At 41.7% G+C, this 22,037-nt stretch overlaps 1 protein-coding gene across 1 annotated transcript in view; it reads left to right on the forward strand.

Annotated features, from left to right (window-relative positions):
• The first annotated feature begins 956 nt into the window (after positions 1-956).
• LOC139162419 (BDNF/NT-3 growth factors receptor) overlaps positions 957-22,037 on the forward strand; it is a 121,943-nt gene continuing 100,862 nt past the window's right edge. The window contains exons 1-2 of the mRNA XM_070742767.1: positions 957-1,101; positions 10,131-10,319. Coding sequence (XP_070598868.1) covers positions 1,035-1,101; positions 10,131-10,319 — 256 coding nt within the window. The 5' untranslated portion in view covers positions 957-1,034. The remainder of the gene's footprint in view (positions 1,102-10,130; positions 10,320-22,037) is intronic.

Consider the following 22,037-nt stretch of genomic DNA (forward strand, 5'->3'; position numbering starts at 1 on the left):
GGGGTGCGACTAAGTTCTGAAATTCAGAAATATATTCAGAGATGGTCTTAGTGCCAAGTCGGAGCTGGCGTAATTGGATAATGGCATTCTGTACATGCATGGGGTCAGCAAATTTCTGTTCAAGCATCTGGCAAAATCTGTCATAATCTTGTAGGATTGGATCATGACGTTCCAACAATGGTGACGCCCAGTCAAATGTGGCACCTCTGGACAGACTTATAATGAAAGAGACCTTCATCGCATCTTGTGTGAAGTCCACTGGAGACGAGTTGAAGAAGTTTCTGCATTGATTTAGAAATGGTATTACTTCCCCCAGGAATACTGACGGTCTGGCTAAATAAATCCCTGGTCTCTGTTGAATGATGACCTGGTGAGGAACTGGGATGGCTGCTGCAGCTTTATTTTGTTGTAGGGTCATGGCTTGGGCTTGTAAAGCAGCGACTCTCTGCGTTAAAACTAAGAAATTGTTCTGGAGGTTTGCCATAGTACAGGGTGACTGATTCTCTGCCGGCTTTCATCAAAATGTTCTGAATCAGGCTGGAATCGGCTGACTGTTAATAATAATAGCTTCACAGACGGGTAATTTTCAAACAAATAACACTTCTTTTATTCCATCCACTTCAATCCTTGTAAATTACAGTTCTGTTACGGAGAAAAATACTTTCAACTCTTTCAGAATGGATACAAGGCTATTTATCTTTCTAATTAGCTAACTGTCTGCTTAGAAACATTTTCTTATCTCTGAGCTGGTTTCTGTTGATTATGAAGTAATAAATCATGCAAATAGAAAACTCACTTATCGGGAAGCAAAGACATAATCGCCATTTTGGTTTGATTTCACTTTGATGAAAGCACTTCTCCTTCCGTTCAATTCCGGAAGTGATGTAATTAATTAATTAACTTACACACTCTAAATGGCATATCAAAACTTCTTCCCCCCAATTTCTTCCATTCTTTTTTGCAACCTTCTGAACTTTGGGTTGATCCACCTACTGTCTTCTACGCTCGAACTATCAGAAGACACATTTGTCTGCATGCTTTCCTCTGATGGCTGGTCTGCTTCCTCCTCCTCACTAACTCCCTCTGCGTCTCTTAAATCAGGTAAATTGACAGTTTCTATTTCATCCCCATCTTCTGAGTCTGAATGTTCTAAAGGCTGACAGGGAACACACACAACAATGGGCAAACTGGGTGTGACTTTGGGAAAAGTGTAGAGAAGAGCAACTAAGATTGTTAGGCACCTGGAGACTAAAATGTATAATGAACATTTTCAGGATCTGCATATTGTTAGTCTAATGAAAAGAAGGACTAGGGGAGATATGATAGCAGTGATCCAGTATTTGAAGGGCTACCACAAAGAAAGGGGATCAACCTATGGATCCGGGGTGGTGCACTGGTTAAAGTGTAGCACTGCAGGATACTTCAGCTAACTGCTAGCTGTAGTTCAGCAGTTCAACTCTCACCACGGCTCAAGGTTGACTCAGCTTTCCCTCCTTCCGAGGTGGGTAAAATGAGAACCCAAATTGTTGCAGACAATATGCAGATTCTGTAAACTGCTTAGAGAGGGCTGTAAAAGCACTATGAAGCGGTATATAAGTCTAAATGCTGTTGCTATTGTCCAAAGCACCTGAAGGCAAGACAAGAAAGAACAGGTGGAAACTAATCAAAGATAGATCCAACCTAGGACCAAGGAGAAATTTCCCAATAGTGAGAACAATCAGCCAGTGGAACAGCTTGCCTTCAGAAGGTGTGGGTGCTCCATCAACGGAAGCTTTTAAGAAGAGATTGGAGAGGCACTCGTCTGAAATGGTATAGGGCCGTAATGGTGAACCTATGGCACATGGGCCATATCGAAGGGCACACGAGGCTTTGCTTTGTGTCAGCTCCAGTGTGATGCGTGTGCTGGCCAGCTGATTTTCGGCCTTGAGAAAGGCTGTTTCGCCCTCCAGACTCTTCATGAAAGTTTCCTGAAGCCCCGGAGGCAAAAATATCACCCAATGGACGAACTGGAAGTATGGAAAAATGCTTCCGGTTTACTATTGAGCTGTTTTTTGCACTGCAGCGGGTTCAGGGAAGCTTCCTGAAACCATGGACTGCAAAAAACAGCACAATGGGCAAACCGGAAGTGCGTTTTCCAAACTTCTGGTTTGCCCATTGTGATGTTTCCTGAACCCTCTGGAGTGCAAAAAACAGCACAATGGCGCGTACCACAATATTTTTTCAAATACCAGGCTTTAGTAAGGCCTGTGCGCATGTGCAGGGGGCAGTACAGAGGGTTGCACATGCATGGGGGGGAGGGAAGCATGCTAGCACACCCACACACACACTTTTGGTACACGAACCAAAGAAGTTCACCATCACTGGTACAGGGCCTCCTACTTGAGTGGGGGGATTGGACTAGAAGATCTCCAAAGCCCCTTCCAACTCTGATATTCTATGTTCTATATTCTATTTTTTATGACAATTATCTGGCCTCTATTTGAGCCTGACATAGTGGCATTTTAGGATTTGGGTTAAACAAAAAACAAAAAGCAAAAATCTCCTTTGCCTGGAGGTTCCTGCTGTACATTTCAGAGATCCAGTCTATCAGTGGAACATTTTTTCAGTCTAAAGCAAGTTTTTTTCAAATTCTCTCTGGAAAATTGTTCCGTATTCTTTAAGTTCCACTTATAAATTTGATTGTTCATCTGAATTTTGGCTGCATAGCATTTGCCTTTGATTATGGTGTAATTTCAACATTGCATTGAGTAAATTGGGATGTAGCCTTTTGCCTAATAGCTTGTCTGTGAAATAAGCAAGCATTAAAACAGTGTGTGTGGCAGTTTACTCATTTGTCAAGCGCACTGACAAATTAAGCTTTAAATATATGGATATTTAGCAATCTCCTGACACACAAGAGTTTTGCCATCTGTTGCATCACAAAGATAGCAGGCACAAAAACACCCCGCAGGTACTGCGAGGTCTGAAAAGTTATTCCATTCTTGCATTATCCCAGGATTTCTTTCTCTTCTTGTGAAACCTTGCAAGACAATAGGGCCTTTGTCTGAAGATTTTCCACTTATATAATTATAGCTTGAGCCCATATAAACCTCCTGTTATTATCAGTGCCGTACTTTCCCTAGGCAGTAGAGATGGGAACATAAAATCACCAAATAATCCCCTATATCAGAATTCCGTGTCAAGGAAACACAAGTTGAGGCTGAGTCTTGTATAGTTTATTATTTAGGAAAAAATAAGTTAAGGAGGCTCTTGAGCTGAGTTCAATCCTTGGGAATTATATGGAATTACCATCGGCAGTGGTTTGCGCCTGGTTTTACCCAGTTTTTAGAACCAGTAGCGGCAGTGGTGGAAAGCTCCGCCCCCCCACCCGGGACACTTCTGCCCATGGGTTTTAAAACCCACTACTGGTTACCATGTAGAACGATCAGTGAAGGGCTACCAAAATTTTTACTACCACACTGTGGGCGTGGCTTATGCAAGACGCCCTGCATTTTCTTTCAACATCTTTCAGTGCAAATTGGGTGCTCTGGGGTGGAGCTCCATTTTCGCTACCCCACTGTGTTCCACCCTGTTCAGGCAGCAGCCCATCCTTGAGAATGACCAACTACGATTGCAGGTATTTCTTGACTTACAACAGTTGAAAGTTACAACAACACTGAAAAAAAATGGACTTATGACCAGTAGTGGGTTACTACCGGTACGGATAAGGATGCTGCACAAGTAGCGGAAATTATGCTGCATGTGCAGCTTCATGTCTCCGGCGCGCACATGCATGCATCCGAGCGAGATTTTGCTTCTACGCATGTGTAGGAAGCAAAATCTTGCGAGGGGGTGTGCATGCAAGAGAGATTTCAGTAATTTTTTTTGCTTCTGCGCATGCGCTGAAGCAGAAAAAAATAACCCACTGAAATCTCGCACACGTGCACATCCCCTTTCAAGATTTTGTTTATTATTATTATTATTATTATTATTATTATTATTATTATTATTATTATTATTATTATTATTATTATTACTATTATTTAGATTTGTATGCCACCCCTCTCCATAGACTCGGGGTGGCTCACAACAATAACAAAAACAATGTAAGAACAAATCTAATAATTTAAAAAACATGTTTCCTCCACATGCGCAGAAGTAAGATCTTGCTCAGATGTGGGCATGCACCAGAAATGTGAAGCTGCACATGCAGCGCACCAGTAGTGGCGGGAGCAGCAACCCCCACCTGCTTATGACCATTTTTAGTAATTATGACCATTGTAGCATCTCCATGGCCATGTGATTTACATTTGGATGCTTGACAACTGGCTCACATTTATGACCACTGCAGCATCACAAAGTCATGTGATCTCCTTTGGCGATCTTCTAACAAGCAATGTTGTAGGATTGAACTGGTATGATTGTTGTTAAATATTGGATTTTTAGATTGTAATTTAAAATGTAATTAGTCTTGCTGTTGTACTGTATTGTTATATTATATGCTGTTAGTCGCCCCGAGTCCTCGTAGAAGGACAAATCAAATACAAATCAAATCAAATCAATCAATCAATCAAACAAACAAACAAACAAACAAACAAACAAACGTCAAGCAAGAGGAAAACCACTTCACAAGTTTTGCTACTAATTTAGGAACTGCATGGAGTTGCTTAACAAATGTGGTGAGAAAAAGTCATAAAATGGGCAAAATCCTCTTAACAAATTTCTCACTTAAAATATTGGGCTCAATGGTGATTGGAAGTTGAGAACTACCTGTATGCCCTTTTAATAGCAGTGTTTTGCCACGTATGTCTACGATGATTTCCAGTCTAGGGCAGAGGTGTATAACCTTGGGAACTTTAAGCCTGGCGGACTTCAACTGGCTGGGGAATTCTTTCAGCCAAGCTTAAAGTTGCCAAGGTTAGAACACCCCTGGTCTAGGGTCCAACCCTGAGATTCCTTTCAGGGTTCAGTGACCCCTCGGAGTAGTAACGTGAGCGGATCCAAATAAATCAAATAAATAAAGAAGTCAAATAAATAGATTCTGCTCAGACAAAATCAGCCAACTGTTTCACTTGCTTGCTGTAGAGCCATGCCAAATGATACAACATTTTCTCCCCTCAGGCATCCTTCCATTCTGAAACAACCAAGATTCGCAATTTCCTTCTAACCTTTCAACAGATCTCATGCTGTAAGCTGTCATAGCAATAGCATTAGCAATAGCATTTAGAATTATATACCGCTTCACAGTGCTTTACAGCCCTCTCTAAGTGGTTTACAGAGAATAAGCATTTTGCCCCCAATAATCTGGGTCCACATTTTACCCACCTTGGAAGGATGGAAGGCTGAGTCAACCTTAAGCCTACTGAGATTCGATCTGCCAAACTGCTGGCAGCCGGTGATCAGCAGAAGTAGCTTGCAGTACTGCACTCTAACCACTACACCACCGATGACTATCTCAAGACATCTTTGACAAACATTTTATGTTTTTGAAGAGTTTAGTCATCTTGTAAGATGTAAACACTGTTGGTTTGTATTGTATGCTTGTTGGTTTTGAATGTAATACATGGGGCTTCAGGCCTATTTGATAGGTGCTACGTAATACATCTTGAGTATATTTTTGCTTTGCAAGGCATACAGGTAGTTCTTGACGTGCAGCTATTCATTTAGTGACCATTCAAAGTTACAATAGCACTGAAAAATAGCACTGAAAAAAAAATGACATATGAACAACTTATGACCGTTGCGGCATCCCATTGTCACATGATTATGTAATCACCATTTGTAATTTTCCAAGCTGTCTGTTGACAAGCAAAAACAATAGGAGAAGCAGATTGGCTTAACAACCATTGGATTCACTTAACAACTGAAGTAATTTACTTAACAACTATTGTGTTGTATTAGGACCATTCAACTGGAAAAGAAATTATGAATGCTCCCTTACAGCAGGAATGTAAAATTGGATTCGTTTGTGGACCAGATCAGCATTGTAATTCTTCATGGGCACAGCATGCAGGAAACAAGTGTTGGGGAAGATGGGATGGACACCTCCTGCAGCACCCTGCCAGCCAAAAGTGGGCCAAAAAACAGGCTGCAGGAAGATCCTGCTGGGCCCATTTTCAGCCTCCCCAGCCTCCAGCACCATTCTGCTGTCCAAAAATGGGCCACACAGAGGCCTCGCAGGACTTGAGTTTGACAACCCTGCCTTACAGTATTTTATCAGATGTCCATGTATACCGTATATTGTGTCTCCAATTCTAGGACATGTAAAAACAAAGGCATTCTCACAATCTGTTTTGTTCTCTTTCTGTAGTACAAGCTTCTGTAGCGCTCTCTTTTTCTCAAGTACACATACGTCTATAAATTTCCAACTCAAGGGCTATCAAATCTGGCTACGTCTAAGTTCCAGAATAATTCACTCTCTGTGATGGCTCTAAAGCACTGTAGTTCTCATCCACATTTATAATTTCTGGCAATATTGGCCAGTCCCATTGTACTCGCCACTTATCTAGTTCACGTGGGAACTTATTCTTGTTTTAAGTACCATTGTTGCATTGAGAACTGACTGCTGTTGAGTAGGATAATTTTATTTCTACATGTTCCATTAGCTGAAATCTAGTAGAATAAAGTTTTATTTGTCTGTGATCTACTTTGGTTGAATTAAGGTATTCCATTTTTGATAAATGTTCATACCTTTTTATGAATGGACACAAGTTACAGGATATATGAACCAAACAACTACAAGTGAATAGATATGATAATAATGTAATAGTAACCACTAATGGTGACAGAGATAGTCAATATGGCTTCATTGCCCAATCTGATGTAGGAATCAAAGTGGAGGACCTCTCCTTGGCTGTGGACGCTCACTAGGTGACTTTTGATTAGTTTCTTACTCTTTGATCAATTATCCCAAAAGGTTTCTGGGGAAAAAAACATTAAGAAAGGGATGCTATATTAGCTGCAGATAAGGGTGATAATTCTGCACATGACTACTCACATGCTTTACTGGATTTATTTCATGTCTTGCCATTCCCTCAATGCCTAACTTGTAATTCTATCTAGTTACGGCATGATGCGATTGAGCAAATAATAAAGCATACAGCACAGAGCAGGAGACATGAAGTGCAGATAACAAACCCATAAGAGACTTCATGGAAAAATATTTAACAGAGATGTAAAGAAAGGAGGAGAGAGATGGAGATAATGAGATAAATGTAAGTCTCCTGAAGGCTAAGACGAGGAAATATGATGAAGCGAATGTAGCGCTTGGTTTCACTGTGACTACGGTGGGAGACGAGGAAAGATCGGTATGTTTACTGTGTCTAAAAATGTTAGCAGCGGACAGCCTGAAGCCAAATAAATTAAGGCATCACTTAAACACATTGCACCCCAATCACGCTGATAAACTGCTTGAGTTTTTTCAGTGAAAATCTGCTGAATATTGCAAACAATCCTCCTGCCGGAGGATTGGGGGCATGTGAAATGTTTACTTCTTCCTAGCGGGGGCATAACAGACAATAATTGAGAAGCACTGTTTTAAAGGGACGATAAGAGAATGAATCTTTAGAAAAGGCATACAAGATCTTGCTGATCTTGAGGAGTACAAGACTTTTGACTGAGGACTTCTTTCAAGGGGTCTTCTTATGGAAAGTGCAATATGTTTTCAGAAAGCAAAAATCCCTCCCCCTCTCCAATGATGCTCTTTCAGCTTTGGAATGTCTTTCTCAAAGAGATGTATGTTGTAACTTTCAGCACTTGTTTAAGACATTTTTATTTAGCTATATATTTTAATTTAAATAATTACTCTGTCTCCCTTGTAATTTGTCTGTATACGTTGCATGTGCGTGTCTGCTATTTTTCTTTATGTTGGCTCAAAAGTTGGGAGAAAGCCAGTGGAATCTATCCAGCAACAAACAGCATCCAAGAATCAAATTCCACCTTCACCTTTACAGTCCCAAAATTTTGCAGGGCTCGAAAAATTCCTGTGGGAATTTGTGAGGCTGTAGGGACGGGGAGGGAAAAAAAAAGCAAAATTGATTTTCTTATCCAGTCCGTTCCTGTACTTTTGAGATGTTGCTCTCCTATTTTTCTGCAATATGTTCCACTTCAAGTAGTTCACAGTCTACAGTGGAGTGTCCAACTTAGACAACTTTTAAGACCCATGAATTTCAATTCCCAGAGTTCATGCCGGCTGGGGAATTCTGGGAGTTGAGATCCAAAAATCTTAAAAATTGCCAACATTTGGACATCTGTGGTCTACCTACTTGTACAATACTCACATGATGAAAAGTGGTACAAGCATTTAATTATTAATATAAGTACCCCTTGTTTTCAGTTCAGTGTGTTATCATCAATACCAGGGGTGAAATCCCAGTTCGCTCATGCCTGTCGGAGAGCGGGTTGCGGAGGCAGTGTTGGCAACAATAACAAACTTATTATTCCAGATATTAAGGATTGGATTAAGGAGATGTGTAATCCATTGATCCAGCATGCAATATGTTTCCTTTTGGTACAGCCTGGATAATATTTTACAACAGTAGAGTACACGTAATCCTCCACTTATACCCATTTGTTTAGTGACTGTTCAAAGTTAGAACAGTACTGAAAAAGTGGCTTTTAAACTTTTTTCATGAGAGTATTGCAGCATCTGCATGATCACGTGATCAAAATTCAGATGCTTGGCAACGGGTCCATTTTTATGATGGTTACAGTGTCCCAGGATCAAGTGATCCTCTTTTGCTAGCTTCTGACAAGCAAAGTCAACGGGGAAGCCAGATTTACTTAACATCTGTATTATTAACTTAACAACTGCAGTGATGCACTCAACAATTGTGTCAAGGAAGGTCATAAAATGGGGCAAAACTCATTTAACCACTGCCTCACTTAGCCACAGAAGTTTTTGGTCTCAGTTGTGGTCCTAAGTCAAGGACTACCTATATTGTTATTTTTTGTCTTTAAATTAACCTTAAGATACAATATACAGTACAGTGGTACCTCATCTTATGAACGGCTCTTCTAACAAACTTTTCAAGATACGAACCCGGTGTTTAAGATTTTTTTGCCTCTTCTTCCGAAGTATTTTCACCTTACGAACCCAAGCAGCTGCTGCTGGGATGAAGGGGTTTCTTTCCCCCCCTTTTTTTAAAGAAAGAAAAGGGAGGGGCTGCTTGGAGTAGGAAAGATTTTGCAGAGAACAACGTGCTTGCAAAGGCACTGAAACGGTGTCTTTTTAAGAAAGAAAAGGGAGGGGCAGCTTGGAGGAAAATTTTGCAGAGAACAACGTGCTTGCAAAGGCACTGAAGAAGAAAGGTCTTTTGAAGAAACGTGCTTGCAAAGGTCTTTTGAAGAAAGAAAATGGAGGGGCGCCCCCCTTGTCTGTCTTCCTTCCCACTCACCCTTTAGCCTAGCCTTGCTTCTTCCACCCGCCCCCTTTAGCTGCTCCTCCCTGCCCTCTGTTCACCTCCCTTCTAAAGTTTGGGATTTTCCTGAAGGATTTGCACGCATTATTTGCTTTTACATTGATTCCTATGAGAAACATTGTTTCATCTTACGAACTTTTCACCTTACGAACCTCCTCCTGGAACCAATTAAGTTCGTATGATGAGGTACCACTGTATATGAAATTGGCCTAGATTGCTGACAGCATTCTTTTCGTTTCTGTTTTTATTTATTAACTGTGCATTGTTTTTGTTGCTTCTTTTTTCTATCTTCACACATCCACATCCACCCATCTTTCCCAGTTGTGAGGGGTTGTTTTATTGCTCTACCTCAATGGCCAATTAGTTTCTCATTTTTTTCTTCCATGCTGAAACACAGTGATGGAATAAGGAGCCCTGGGTCTGCTCAATAACTTGTTGGCTATTTTTATTTATTTTTTTGTTTTTGCCCCATTGGCTCTGGAAAGAGTACTGATTGGCTCTGGGAGGCGCTACTGAGGTAGGACAAGCCTGCTCCCAAAATTTGAAAGGGGAGGCCAACGGCTGTGCAGAAGTTCTCTCATTTCCTCTGATAGCCCTCCTACCTCGGTGGTGTTGAAGATAAGGTCATAGACTGTCGTTTCTGAGTGCATTGGGCTATTGAGAGGCAAGGAAAGCATAGGGGGAGGGAAGAACTATGCCAAGTTACAGGGGAATCTTTGTTTCTAACTTTAGGCCCTTCTTCAGTTATCAGCAATGACGACGATTCGGCAAGTCCCCTTCATCACATTTCTAATGGAAGCAACACGCCATCTTCTTCGGAGGGAGGCCCGGATGCAGTGATTATTGGAATGACAAAGATTCCTGTAATTGAAAATCCTCAATATTTTGGAATTACAAACAGTCAACTCAAGCCTGACACCTGTAAGTACATATTTATTACATATATTTATGTGTATGTATGTCTTCCCCATGTGCATGTAATTTATCATTGCTCTTTCTGATATTATGAATGCTAAGTAACAGGCTATCCATATAATCATGTACATGTTTCTTCAGATTGCAACCTATGGGGCTTAATAAAGCTTATTCTATTAGATATGTTTAAGATTGTCCCATTGTTAACTTTTTCAAAATGGAATAAATCCAATATATGAATTCTAAATTCTATCTTTTATTTCTTTGGCCGGAGAACAAATATTGACCTTTTATGTTTAAAATACTGTATGATTCTTTGAATGAATATAAGTACAAATTCAGCAGGTGAAGTAATTTTTAATGATTGTTAGAGCTGTTGAACGGTGAAAGTCAAATGGTGATCAAACTGTGACACGTTTTTGATGAAATCAGAGATAATTTGAGTGGATAAAAAGCATAGTTGACGCCATAGACTTTGAGGTAAAACCACTAGCACGTTTCTATTACTTATTCCCTTTTGGGATAAGCCACATTATTTAAAGCATTAAAACCTGAATTAAAAAATTGTGAGCCAAAGCAAGGCATAATAATGAAATGAGAAAATAAATAAAATATTACTGGTTTACATCAATAACACTCTTAATGCACTTTAAAATCTTCCTTCCTGGAACAATAATGTTTACTTCCACCATACCCATGCACTAAATCAGACATTGCTTTTTTGTTCTTTCAAATTCGTACCTCTCTCTCTTTTTGAGGGATTTCATCAGTTCCATCTGACTTCCTGTTTCTCCCCTTTCCTACTTCCTTTCCCTCTAACCTCCCCTTCCTCGTCTCTATTTGTTTGTGTTCATTTGTTCTCTCCACAGCCTGTGTCTTCTACAACAACAATTCATTTTTGTATTCAATACACACTCATTCAGGACTCATTATTGTCTAACCCTATCCTTTCTTTAGTGTGCCCCTTCTTTAGGCTGCCACGGCCACTTGTGTTATTCCTAACATACAGGTAGCGCTCAACTTACAACAATTCATTTAGTGACCGTTCCAAGTTACAACGGCACTGAAAAAAAGTAACTTACAACCGTTTTTTACACACATGAAAATTGCAGCATTATATGGTTACATGATCAACATCCAGATACATGGTAATTGGTTCATATTTATTTATCTATCTATCTATCTATCTATCTATCTATCTATCTATCTATCTATCTATCTATCTATCTATTGATTGGATTTGTATGCCGCCCCTCTCCGCAGACTCGGGGCAGCTAACAACAATAATAAAAACAGCATGTAACAATCCAATACTAAAACAACTAAAAAACCCTTATTATAAAACCAAACATACATACAAACATACCATGCATAAAATTGTAAAGGCATAGGGGGGAGAAATATCTCAGTTCCCCCATGCCTGGCAGCAGAGGTGGGTTTTAAGAAGCTTACGAAAGGCAAGGAGGGTGGGGGCAATTCTAATCTCGGGGGGGAGTTGGTTCCAGAGGGCTGGGGCCGCCACAGAGAAGGCTCTTCCCCTGGGTCCCGCCAAACAATATTGTTTAGTTGACAGGACCCAGAGAAGGCCCACTCTGTGGGACCTAACTGGTCACTGGGATTCGTGCGGCAGAAGGCGGTCCCTGAGATAATCTGGTCTGGTGCCTTGAAGGGCTTCATAGGTCCTAACCAACACTTTGAATTGTGACCAGAAACTGATCAGCAACCAATGCAGACTGCAGAGTGTTGGTGTAACATGGGCATATTTAGGAAAGCCCATGATTGATCTCGCAGCTGCATTCTGCACGATCTGAAGTTTCCGAACACTTTTCAAAGGTAGCCCCATGAAGAGAGCGTTACAGTAGTCGAGCCTCGAGGTGAGGAGGGCATGAGTGACTATGAGCAGTGACTCCCAGTCCAAATAGGGCCGCAACTGGTGCACCAGGCGGACCTGGGCAAACGCCCCCCTCGCCACAGCTAAAAGATGTTTCTCTAATGTGAGCTGTGGATCGAGGAGGATGCCCAAGTTGCGGACCCTCTCTGAGGGGGTTCAATAATTCCCCCCCCCCAGGGTAATGGACGGACAGATGGAGTTGTCCTTGGGAGGCAAAACCCACAGCCACTCTGTCTTATCAGGGTTGAGTTTGAGTCTGTTGACACCCATCCAGACCCCAACAGCCTCATGACAGCTGCATTGTCCCAGGGTCATGTGATTAGATTTTGCAATCTTCTAACAAGCAAAGTCAAGGGGGAAGCCAAATTCACTTAACAACCAAGTTACTAACTTAAGAGTTGCAATGATTCATTTAACAACCATGGCAAGAAAGGTCAAATGGGGCAAAACTCATTTAATAACCATAAATTTTGTGTTCAATTGTGGTCATAAGTAAAGTGAACTGTATTTACGATCACGTCCATGAACCGAATGGACAAAACTATATTCTTTCATGTAATGAATTTATTTTCTTTTGAGAAATCTTCTTCCTTTACAATACACCGTTATTATCTTTCTACCGACATTTATACATCTTAAAACTTTTCCATTGTTTCTTTAATGAATAATCTATTTGTTTTGGGGTTTTTGCCATTGGTCTTTAACCTTCAATTTTTCACTCCATATTCTCTATGGAAAATAATCAACCATGACCTCAGACTTAAGCGTTTTCAGAGCCATCCCACAGTCTAATGTTGAAAATATCAGTCAACAACACTGTATCACATTGCATACATAAGTACACAAATATTCCCATCCCCAATGAGCACATTTCTATCAGCGCCGCAAGCATTTCTTTACCCACAAATACATTTGAAATACATTTAAACAACCATGGGAACATTAGATATCCTTGTCCTAATCCTTGCTCAGTGCTGCATGTTTAAGCGTCCTGTTTATTCTCATACATCCTTTACTTCCAGCACATACAAGAACAAGGGGACACAATCTGAAGTTAGTTGGGGGAAAGATCAAAAGCAACATGAGAAAATATTATTTTACTGAAAGAGTAGTAGATCCTTGGAACAAACTTCCAGCAGACGTGGTTGGTAAATCCACAGTAACTGAATTTAAACATGCCTGGGATAAGCATATATCCATCCTAAAATAAAATACAAAAAACAGTATAAGGGTACACTAGATAGATCATGAGGTCTTTTTCTGCCATCAGTCTTCCATGTTCCTATGTTTCTTCTATAGTGCCCTTAATGCATTCAGGAACTAACCTTCAACTTTATATTTGCATAAAACATTCCATAGTTTAAGCCTGTTCACTTTACCACACGTATTCTGTAAATCGACAAAAGTACAAGGCTCGTCACATCTATACAATTCACAGGGTCCTGTGGAAGAGGAAAATTAATTCAGCATATTTTGCTCACGGTCACCTATATGGGCAAAATTCTGCCAAATACATTTCCAGCCACATTTGGCAAGTCAACAAACTAATTCCCAAGGTATGCCCATGTTACACCAACACTCCGCAGTCTGCATTGGTTGCCGATCAGTTTCCGGTCACAATTCAAAGTGTTGGTTATGACCTATAAAGCCCTTCATGGCATCGGACCAGAATATCTCCGGGACCGCCTTCTGCCGCACAAATCCCAGCGACCGATTAGGTCCCACAGAGTTGGCCTTCTCCGGGTCCCGTTGACTAAACAATGTCATTTGGCGGGACCCAGGAGAAGAGACTTCTCTATGGCGGCCCCTCCCCTCTGGAACCAGCTCCCCCCGGAGATCAGAACTGCCCCCACCCTCCTTGCTTTTCGTAAAGTTCTTAAGACTCATCTCTGCTGTCAGGCATGAGGGAACTGAGACATCTCCCCCGGGCCTATACAGTTTATACATGGTACGTTTGTGTGTATGCTTTCTTTTAATAATAGTTTTTTTAGTGTTTTTTAAATTATTAGATTTGTTCTTAAATTGTCTTAGTTATTGTTGTGAGCCACCCCGAGTCTACAGAGAGGGGCGGCATACAAATCTAATAAATAATAATAATAATTTCCCCTGTCGCTGTAGCATTTACACAAGTTACCCTATGTTTTGTATCAGCGGACAAGTAATATCTGTCTGGAACCCACACCGCATTTCGGACATAAACACTCTAGAAAATGTCTAGAGATACTTTACTAGAAATGCCTCCCCTCCTCTACTGGCACCAGAATACTCTATGCAACTAGACTAACAAGGTTTAGAAAGGTTAGAACAACATCACCTTAAACAGAACCTAAGCATAGCCCATAAAATCATCTGCTACAACGTCCTTCCTGTCAACGACTACTTCAGCTTCAACAACACTCAAGCGCACAACACAACAACACTCGAGCACACAACAGGTACAAACTTAAAGTAAACCGCTCTAAACTTGACTGCAGGAAATACGAGTTTAGTAACTGAGTAGTTGATGCATGGAACTCACTACCAGACTCATCACCTTACTCCCAAAACCTAAATCCTCTGTCCTAATTTTTCTCTTTTATTAGTATCATGTATATAAATATTATTATATTTTGTATACCTCCAATACGTACTTGACAAAATAAATAAAAATAAGCTTCCTTCCAGTTGTTGGGCACGGAGGCTACCTGTGTGCGCACTTGAAACAACTTGGACTGCCATTCTGTAAGCAAACCACATTTGTAGTTTAATGTTTTCCATCTTCACCTGCAGCCTTGTCATTTTCCAACATTTTTCACATTTCTTCTTATCCACTTTTTTTTTTTGTCGCAATCATATGCAGCATTCAAAGGAATGACATCCTATTGTTTCCATGCATTCTATGTGGTAATTTATTAGACTTGTAGGTCGCCCCGAGTCTCCAAAGAGGGGCAGCATACAAGTCTAATAAATTATTATTATTATTATCTCTTTGAGTTCATTACGTGTCTGTTTTTGTTTGGTTTTTCATTCAATTAACTTTGCTGCAGGCTCCCAATTTAGCTGTGTTCCACCTAGTCCAGGGGTGTCTGGCTTACAAAGTGCTTAGATCTGGCCCACAGGGCCATCCTGAAAACATTCAAGAACTGGCCTTTGGTCCCTCTGCCAGCAAAAGCAGAGCTTGGGAGGGCCTCATGCAGCCCATCCGAACTCTCTTTTCGCTGGCAGAGGGCTTCATGAGACTGTCGCAGCTGAAAACGGAGCTTGGGGGCCTGTTTTCATTGCAGAGCATTCGTGCCACCACAGGCGTCCCTGACACATGTAACATGAAGCTGGCCACACCCAATTTGGCCACACCTCCTCATCCCCCCAAAGTCAAAAACAGAAATGGGTTCCACTTATCTTTGCCAATGGTCAGCATCACAATATTTTGTCTGCGCACATGAGTGGAATGCAGGCGCATGTGTGCATCCTCTCATGCAATTCTGTTTCCGCACTTGCTCAATAACTATAATCAGCCTAAAACACAGCTGAGGAGTTGATCAGCTGTGCTTCAAGCATAGGAATAAAGGTAAGTATAAACCTGGGGGGTGTTGTGTTGGCTCTGCCCCAGCTCCTGCCCCAAGGAATGTGGAGGTGGATGCAAGGGAAACATCAACATGTCATAGGCCTGTTTCATTGCCGACAGAGTCAGGTAGTGCAGTTTCCTCGGATGAAGAAGAAGGTGGGGGTGACTTGGAAGAGAGGGGCTTGGCACACAGTCCAGGAAGCCAATCTCCATTATCTTCGGTCGATTCGGATGAGGAAGTGTTAGACCGACGCAGGCAGTCGGTCCCAATACAGAATCCATGCAGAATATAAATAAGTCCAGGAGAGCGCTCAAGGTCTACTCCTGAATAAATAATAGCTAAAACTGTCCAATCAGAAAGGAACAAAAGAGCATCTCCTGCCCCATCCTTCGCCAGGACAACATCATGGCCAATGGTTCTGTACACAGCCAAGAGCTGTGATAGGAACAGGAAGATTGCTTTTTGATCACCCACATCCTTAATAAAGATACATATCAAAATGTCCAGCACTGTTTCAGTCTGTGTTAACATCTAAACCCTAACTAAAAAGGCATGTTCTTCACAAGATAGGGTCATAGATTACTGTGACCCACCACACAATCTTGTTTACTCAAGATTTTCAAATATTAATAAAGGATAGATTATAGCCTTGGTCATGCCCATCATATTTGTATCATTTCCTGATAACAGTATGAACAATATTGATACGTTTTGCCACATTTGGGGCAGTAGGCCACAATTGTAACCGAAGACCACTTCCACCCCAAGTGTGCTCACACTTGTTTATGCACACCGAATCTCCAATCTAAACACTAACCTAGATTTTACTGACATTCCACTAAAATGGAACCATATGCAACATAGCGGTGCACGCTCAGGTAATCGCTAGTGAACCTTTGATTTATTTCAGTGATATAAATTTACAACTTCATAAAATAAAAATGAAACATTTATTGAATTGTACAGTATATCTTTACAGTTACTCCCATTGCTGGCAGAGATGTTACAGATGTGCTTATATTTCCAACAGAAATTGGATCGGTGGCATCTGCAGCTCAAAAGAGGCAAGATGGTGGTTTTGAAACATAACTGAAGCTCTGCCCTTTTGCATAATTGTGTAAATCAATGTACATCACAGAGGATTGGTTTGGAGTGCCACAACTTTCAAGTGTGTGTGTGTCTGAAATTTGTACCCTTGAATTTTTGGGAGACTCATACCATCCTGTTGGTCAAAACAGGAACAATTGCCAGTTGTGGCACTGCAAACTGTAGCACCACCCTAACTGTCGTCAATGTCAGTGGAATGGCTCCCCAATAGTAATAGTAATAGTGTTAGTTCATGTGATCAATAGGTGTTAGTTGTTGTTTTTGTAGAAATGAATGTTTTGCCTATTTCAATTGTGTTAAAAATTCTAACTCAAAAAATACACTGGGAACAGAACAAATTACAAAAATTGTATCGGTATGACAGATATTTGACACATGCACTTAAACAGTTGTAAAATAAATAGGTATGTAAGTATCAAATACAGTAAGTTCATGAGACGTATGAGGAAGCGAACTTGCAGTGAGTAAAGTTAGAACCCACCCCTGATACTACTACTACTTAAACCAAAAAGGAAGAAACCGTAGAAAATAATTTAAAGAGAATATTATATCATTAAAACAATTAAATAATATCATACTGCATAACCCTATCAAAGTTCATCTTTTCCAACATGTAATCTTGTACAGTAATTAGTGTGGTCCTTTCCTTTCCTCTCCTCTCCTCCTCCTTTCCTTTCCCTTTTCCTCACAAAGAATGGCTATTTTTAATGACCATCTGAAGCTAGGAAGTGACTTGTGGATTGTACGGATAAATTTGAGTCCAAATATTTAACCTTCCTTTAAAGTCTCTTGTCCAACAGGTATGGGTTTATCACAAAATAAGACAGCTTTTCCAGAAACAAATCCAAGCATCCACTTTCATCTCTAAACTTTTAATTACTTTAATTTTATTGCTTAATTACATTAATCCAACCAGAGTAAATATTTCTACACATTGAAATTTGTTCCTACAACTGGTTTTTCTTGATCTTGTTTAAGGGAGATGAAAGAAATTTTTCTCCTCAGCGCAGACAAAAACAAGCACCAGAGGTGGAGGAGAAAATTCATTCCATTCAAATCCCTAGATACGTTAAACAAATAAACTTTCAAAACTGAAGCACAGATTACAAAGCAATTCCATGTCGACTGGGACAGACACCGGAGTAAACACATGGACTACAGAGCAGGGATTTAATGGATCACTTTATTTATTAAAATCAAGACCTGTAGTGTTGAGATAAATGGGGCGGAAATTGCGTTCAACATTCCTAGGCAACTATGGGTGAAGCTCCCTGCTAAGCAAAGGAAATTAGCCTTTGACCTTGGCCTTGACCCTGGCCGTGAACTTGGCCATGAACTTGGCCTTGACCCTCCTTGCTCTTAGCCATGCTCAAGGCATGTGGGAAGGCTCCATCCAGCATGTCGCCTGCAGGCTTGCGGCAGGTGAGCCCAAGGGCACCCCCCCCTAACACCCTGGCTGGGTCAGCACTTAAGTTTCTGCAGAGGGGCACCCCTTCACCTTCCAAAAGGTGCTTCAAAGGACATCACACAGTTGCTGTTAGCCCCTTTTCCCACCCCATACCACTTTCGCCCATGACCAATCGACCTACTCCTATTGAAATGATCCTGCTGGCACCCCCTAACCCAGTGATGGCGAACCTATGGCACAGGTGCCACGGGTGGCACACAGAGCCATATCTGCTGGCACACAAGCCATTGCCCTACTTTAGCTCCAGCATGTATGTATGATTTTCAGCTCACATGGAGGCTTTGGGAGGGCCTTTTTGGCTTCCAGAGGGCTTCTGGGGGGCATGGAGGAGGGCGCTTTGGCCCTCCCCAGGCTCCAGGGAGGGCGTTTTTGCGGGGCCCACCAGAAGTTGGGAAACAGGTTGTTTCTGGCCTCCAGAGGGCCTCTGGAGGGGCAGGGAGGCAATTTTTGCCCTCCACAGGCATTGAATCATGGGTGTGGGCACTCATGCAGGCATAATAGGGAGTGCACACATGCTATCAGCACCCGAGGGAATAATAATAATAATAATAATAATAATAATAATAATAATAATAATTTATTATATTTGTATGCCGCCCCTCTCCGAAGGTTCATCATCACTGCCCTAACCACTGCCCTACCACTCTGCTCCCCATCCTCACCCAGTGTGGAGTAGGGAAAAAACAGCTGGAACATAAGTGTGTTGCGGCCACAAAAATTTCCTACTTGGCTCTCAAAGGTGGGCAGGCGACTGCACTGCAGTCGCGCCGACGAGCCAAAGAAAAAGTGGGCTGGAGCAGCGAGCCGGCCTTTATACTGCGGCTTGCCGTCCCGCCCTCCGGTTCCCATCATGCCCCGTGCCAAGTGTGGGGCATGATGGGTGACTGCGCCAAGGCGCAATCATCCTGTCATCTCTCCTGCCTCACCGGCGATGGTCAGGGGTTGCCTGGCCCAGCTGCAACCCTCATCTTTTGTCTATTTCTGAGGACTTTTTCAATGCAGCGACCATCTCAGTTATATGCAAAAGCCGTCCATTCATATTGTGCATTGTGTATTGTATCTAATAGACAGTTGCTCTAACTCATGCAGATAAACCCCTTCAGCCTGTTCTTTCAGTTATTGTAGTAGCTGCCAATATTTTCCAATAAATGGAATCCTCTGGTCCTTCTTGGCAAACATGTTGACTCAAATATATATAAGTGGTCCTCAATTTATGACCATAGTTGAGTGTAAAATTTCCACTGCTAAGCGAGGGCGGTTGTTAAGTGAGTTTTTTTCCCATTTTACAACCTTTCCCATTGCAATGAAGAAGTGAACCAGTACAGTTGTGAAGTGGTCACAAGTAACTTTTTTCAATGCCGTTGTAACGGTCGCCAAATGACATGTTGTAAGTGGAGGACTACCTATACATTACCCATCAATCAAGAATCCATTTCATTGCCATTATTATTACAGTTGACACTGTGATGTTTACTGTTTCTATATGTTTCAGATGAACCCCTAGTGAACCTTTTAAATGCTTTCAGTGAACAAGAGGAGGAAGGGAACAGGACTGTGCTCTGCCCCTAATGCTTGGGCGTCCTGCTGATCATGCCCCCCCTCCATGAACTCTGTTCATTTCCTCCAAGGAGGGTGTGTCACACCTATATCAGTGTGAAATTCATTTTTTACTGCTGGTTCTGTGGGCGTGGTTTGGTGGGCATTGTGTGGCTTTGTGGGTATGGCTTGGAGGGCATGGCAGGGGAAGGATACTGCAAAATCTCCATTCCTACCCCATTCTCTGGGAGAAAAGATTGCAAAATCTCCATTCCTACCCCATTCCTGGGAGAAAGATTGCAAATCTCCATTCCTACCCCCATTCCTGGGAGAAAGATTGCAAAATCTCCATTCCCACCCCATTCCTGGGAGAAAGATTGCAAAATCTCCATTCCCACCCCATTCCTGGGGTAAGAATATTGCAAAATCTCCATTCCTATTCCACTGCAGGGGAAGGATACAGCAAAATCTCCATTCCTTCCCCACTCCTGGGCAAAGGATGTTGCAAAATCCCCATTCCCTCCCCACTCCTGGGGGGAAGGTATACTGCAAAATCTCCATTCTCCCCACTGCTGGGAAAAGGATGTTGCAAAATCCCCATTCCCTCCCCACTCCTGGGGGAAGGATACTGCAAAATCTCCATTCCCACCCCATTCCTGGGGTAAGGATATTGCAAAATCTCCATTCCTATTCCACTGCAGGGGAAGGATACTGCAGAATCTCCATTCCCTCCTCACTCCTGGGGAAGGATACTGCAAAATCCCCACTCCCACCCCATTCCTGGGGGAAGGATACTGCAAAATCTCCATTCCTATTCCACTGCAGGGAAGGATACTGCAGAATCTCCATTCCCTCCCCCACTCCTGGGAATAGGATGTTGCAAAATCCCCATTCCATCCGCCAATCCTGGGGGAAGGATACTGCAAAATCTCCATTCCCACCGCATTCCTGGGGGAAAGATTGCAAAATCCCCATTCCCACCCCATTCCTGGGGGAAGGATACTGCAAAATCTCCATTCCTATCCCACTGCAGGGGAAGGATACTGCAAAAATCCCATTCCCTCCCCACTCCTGGGGAAGGATACTGCAAAATCTCCTTTCCCAGCCCATTCCTGGGGGAAGGATATTGCAAAATCTCCATTCCCTTCCCACTCCTGGGGGAGAGATATTGCAAAATACCCATTCCCACACCATTCCTGGGGAGAAGGATACTGCAAAATCCCCCATTCCTCCCCACCAGAGGTGGTATTTGCCAGTTCTCTGAACTACCCAAAGTTTCTGCTACCCGGTTCTCCAGAACCTGTCAGAACCTGTTGGTTTCAACCCTGGCCAGGGTTTTAGTCTCATGCTAGCTTTTGTGCATTCTACTGCACTCCTACAGTATCCATTTTATGTGTTAAACACATAGGGTGTACTCTATCTGTTTGTATGCTTGATCTAGTATAACACATAAAACGAGGCTAATATTCAAGTTGTTCTAATATCCATTATTTCTTTGGAATTTTACTTGAATGGCAAGTGTCAGCTGAAAGGAAGTTGTACTGGGAGGAGAAACAGTTTTAATTTTTAATTCCTAATGAATGTGTGTTTGTGTTTGTTGTTATTATCTCTGGATTAAAATATCTCAGAAACATTAAGGTAAGAATGCTAGGAGTAAATTAAATGAATCAGTCGAACTTCTCTCTAATTTGTTATTAAATGATCATGTAATTAATCAAGTGTCTGTACTTGCATTATGTTCCTTGCCTCTGGCAAGAGTTCCAGAGGAGAGTCTGGAATAAAAGCAATTGTTGATTCAACAGACTTGTTGTTGACAAGCTGGTGTTCAATTATAATAGTAATGTTGTTGCTTCCAAAGGATTGTTTCCACAGTGATACAATCAGAAGCAACATAATGAATAGCCTATTAATGTGTGGAATATCTGTTGGCACCTTCTCCTCTTCCTCCTCCTCCTTCTCTTTCTCCTCCGCCAATCTTCCTCCTTTATAACCACTATTCCTTCTCCTTTTCCTTCTCCTTCTCCATCTCCACTGCAGGCAAAAATATTTTTCAATTTCTTAATCCATCCATCTATCTATCTTATTCTTTATCAGATTAGACTTTTTAAAAAATTGGGGGGGGGGGAACTTTGGATAAGAAAACTATATTATTGTTCTCCAGGTCCACAAGTTCCAAC

Source organism: Erythrolamprus reginae, chromosome 2 (genome assembly GCF_031021105.1).
Source record: "Erythrolamprus reginae isolate rEryReg1 chromosome 2, rEryReg1.hap1, whole genome shotgun sequence".
In the NCBI taxonomy this organism is placed as follows: Eukaryota; Metazoa; Chordata; class Lepidosauria; order Squamata; family Dipsadidae; genus Erythrolamprus; species Erythrolamprus reginae.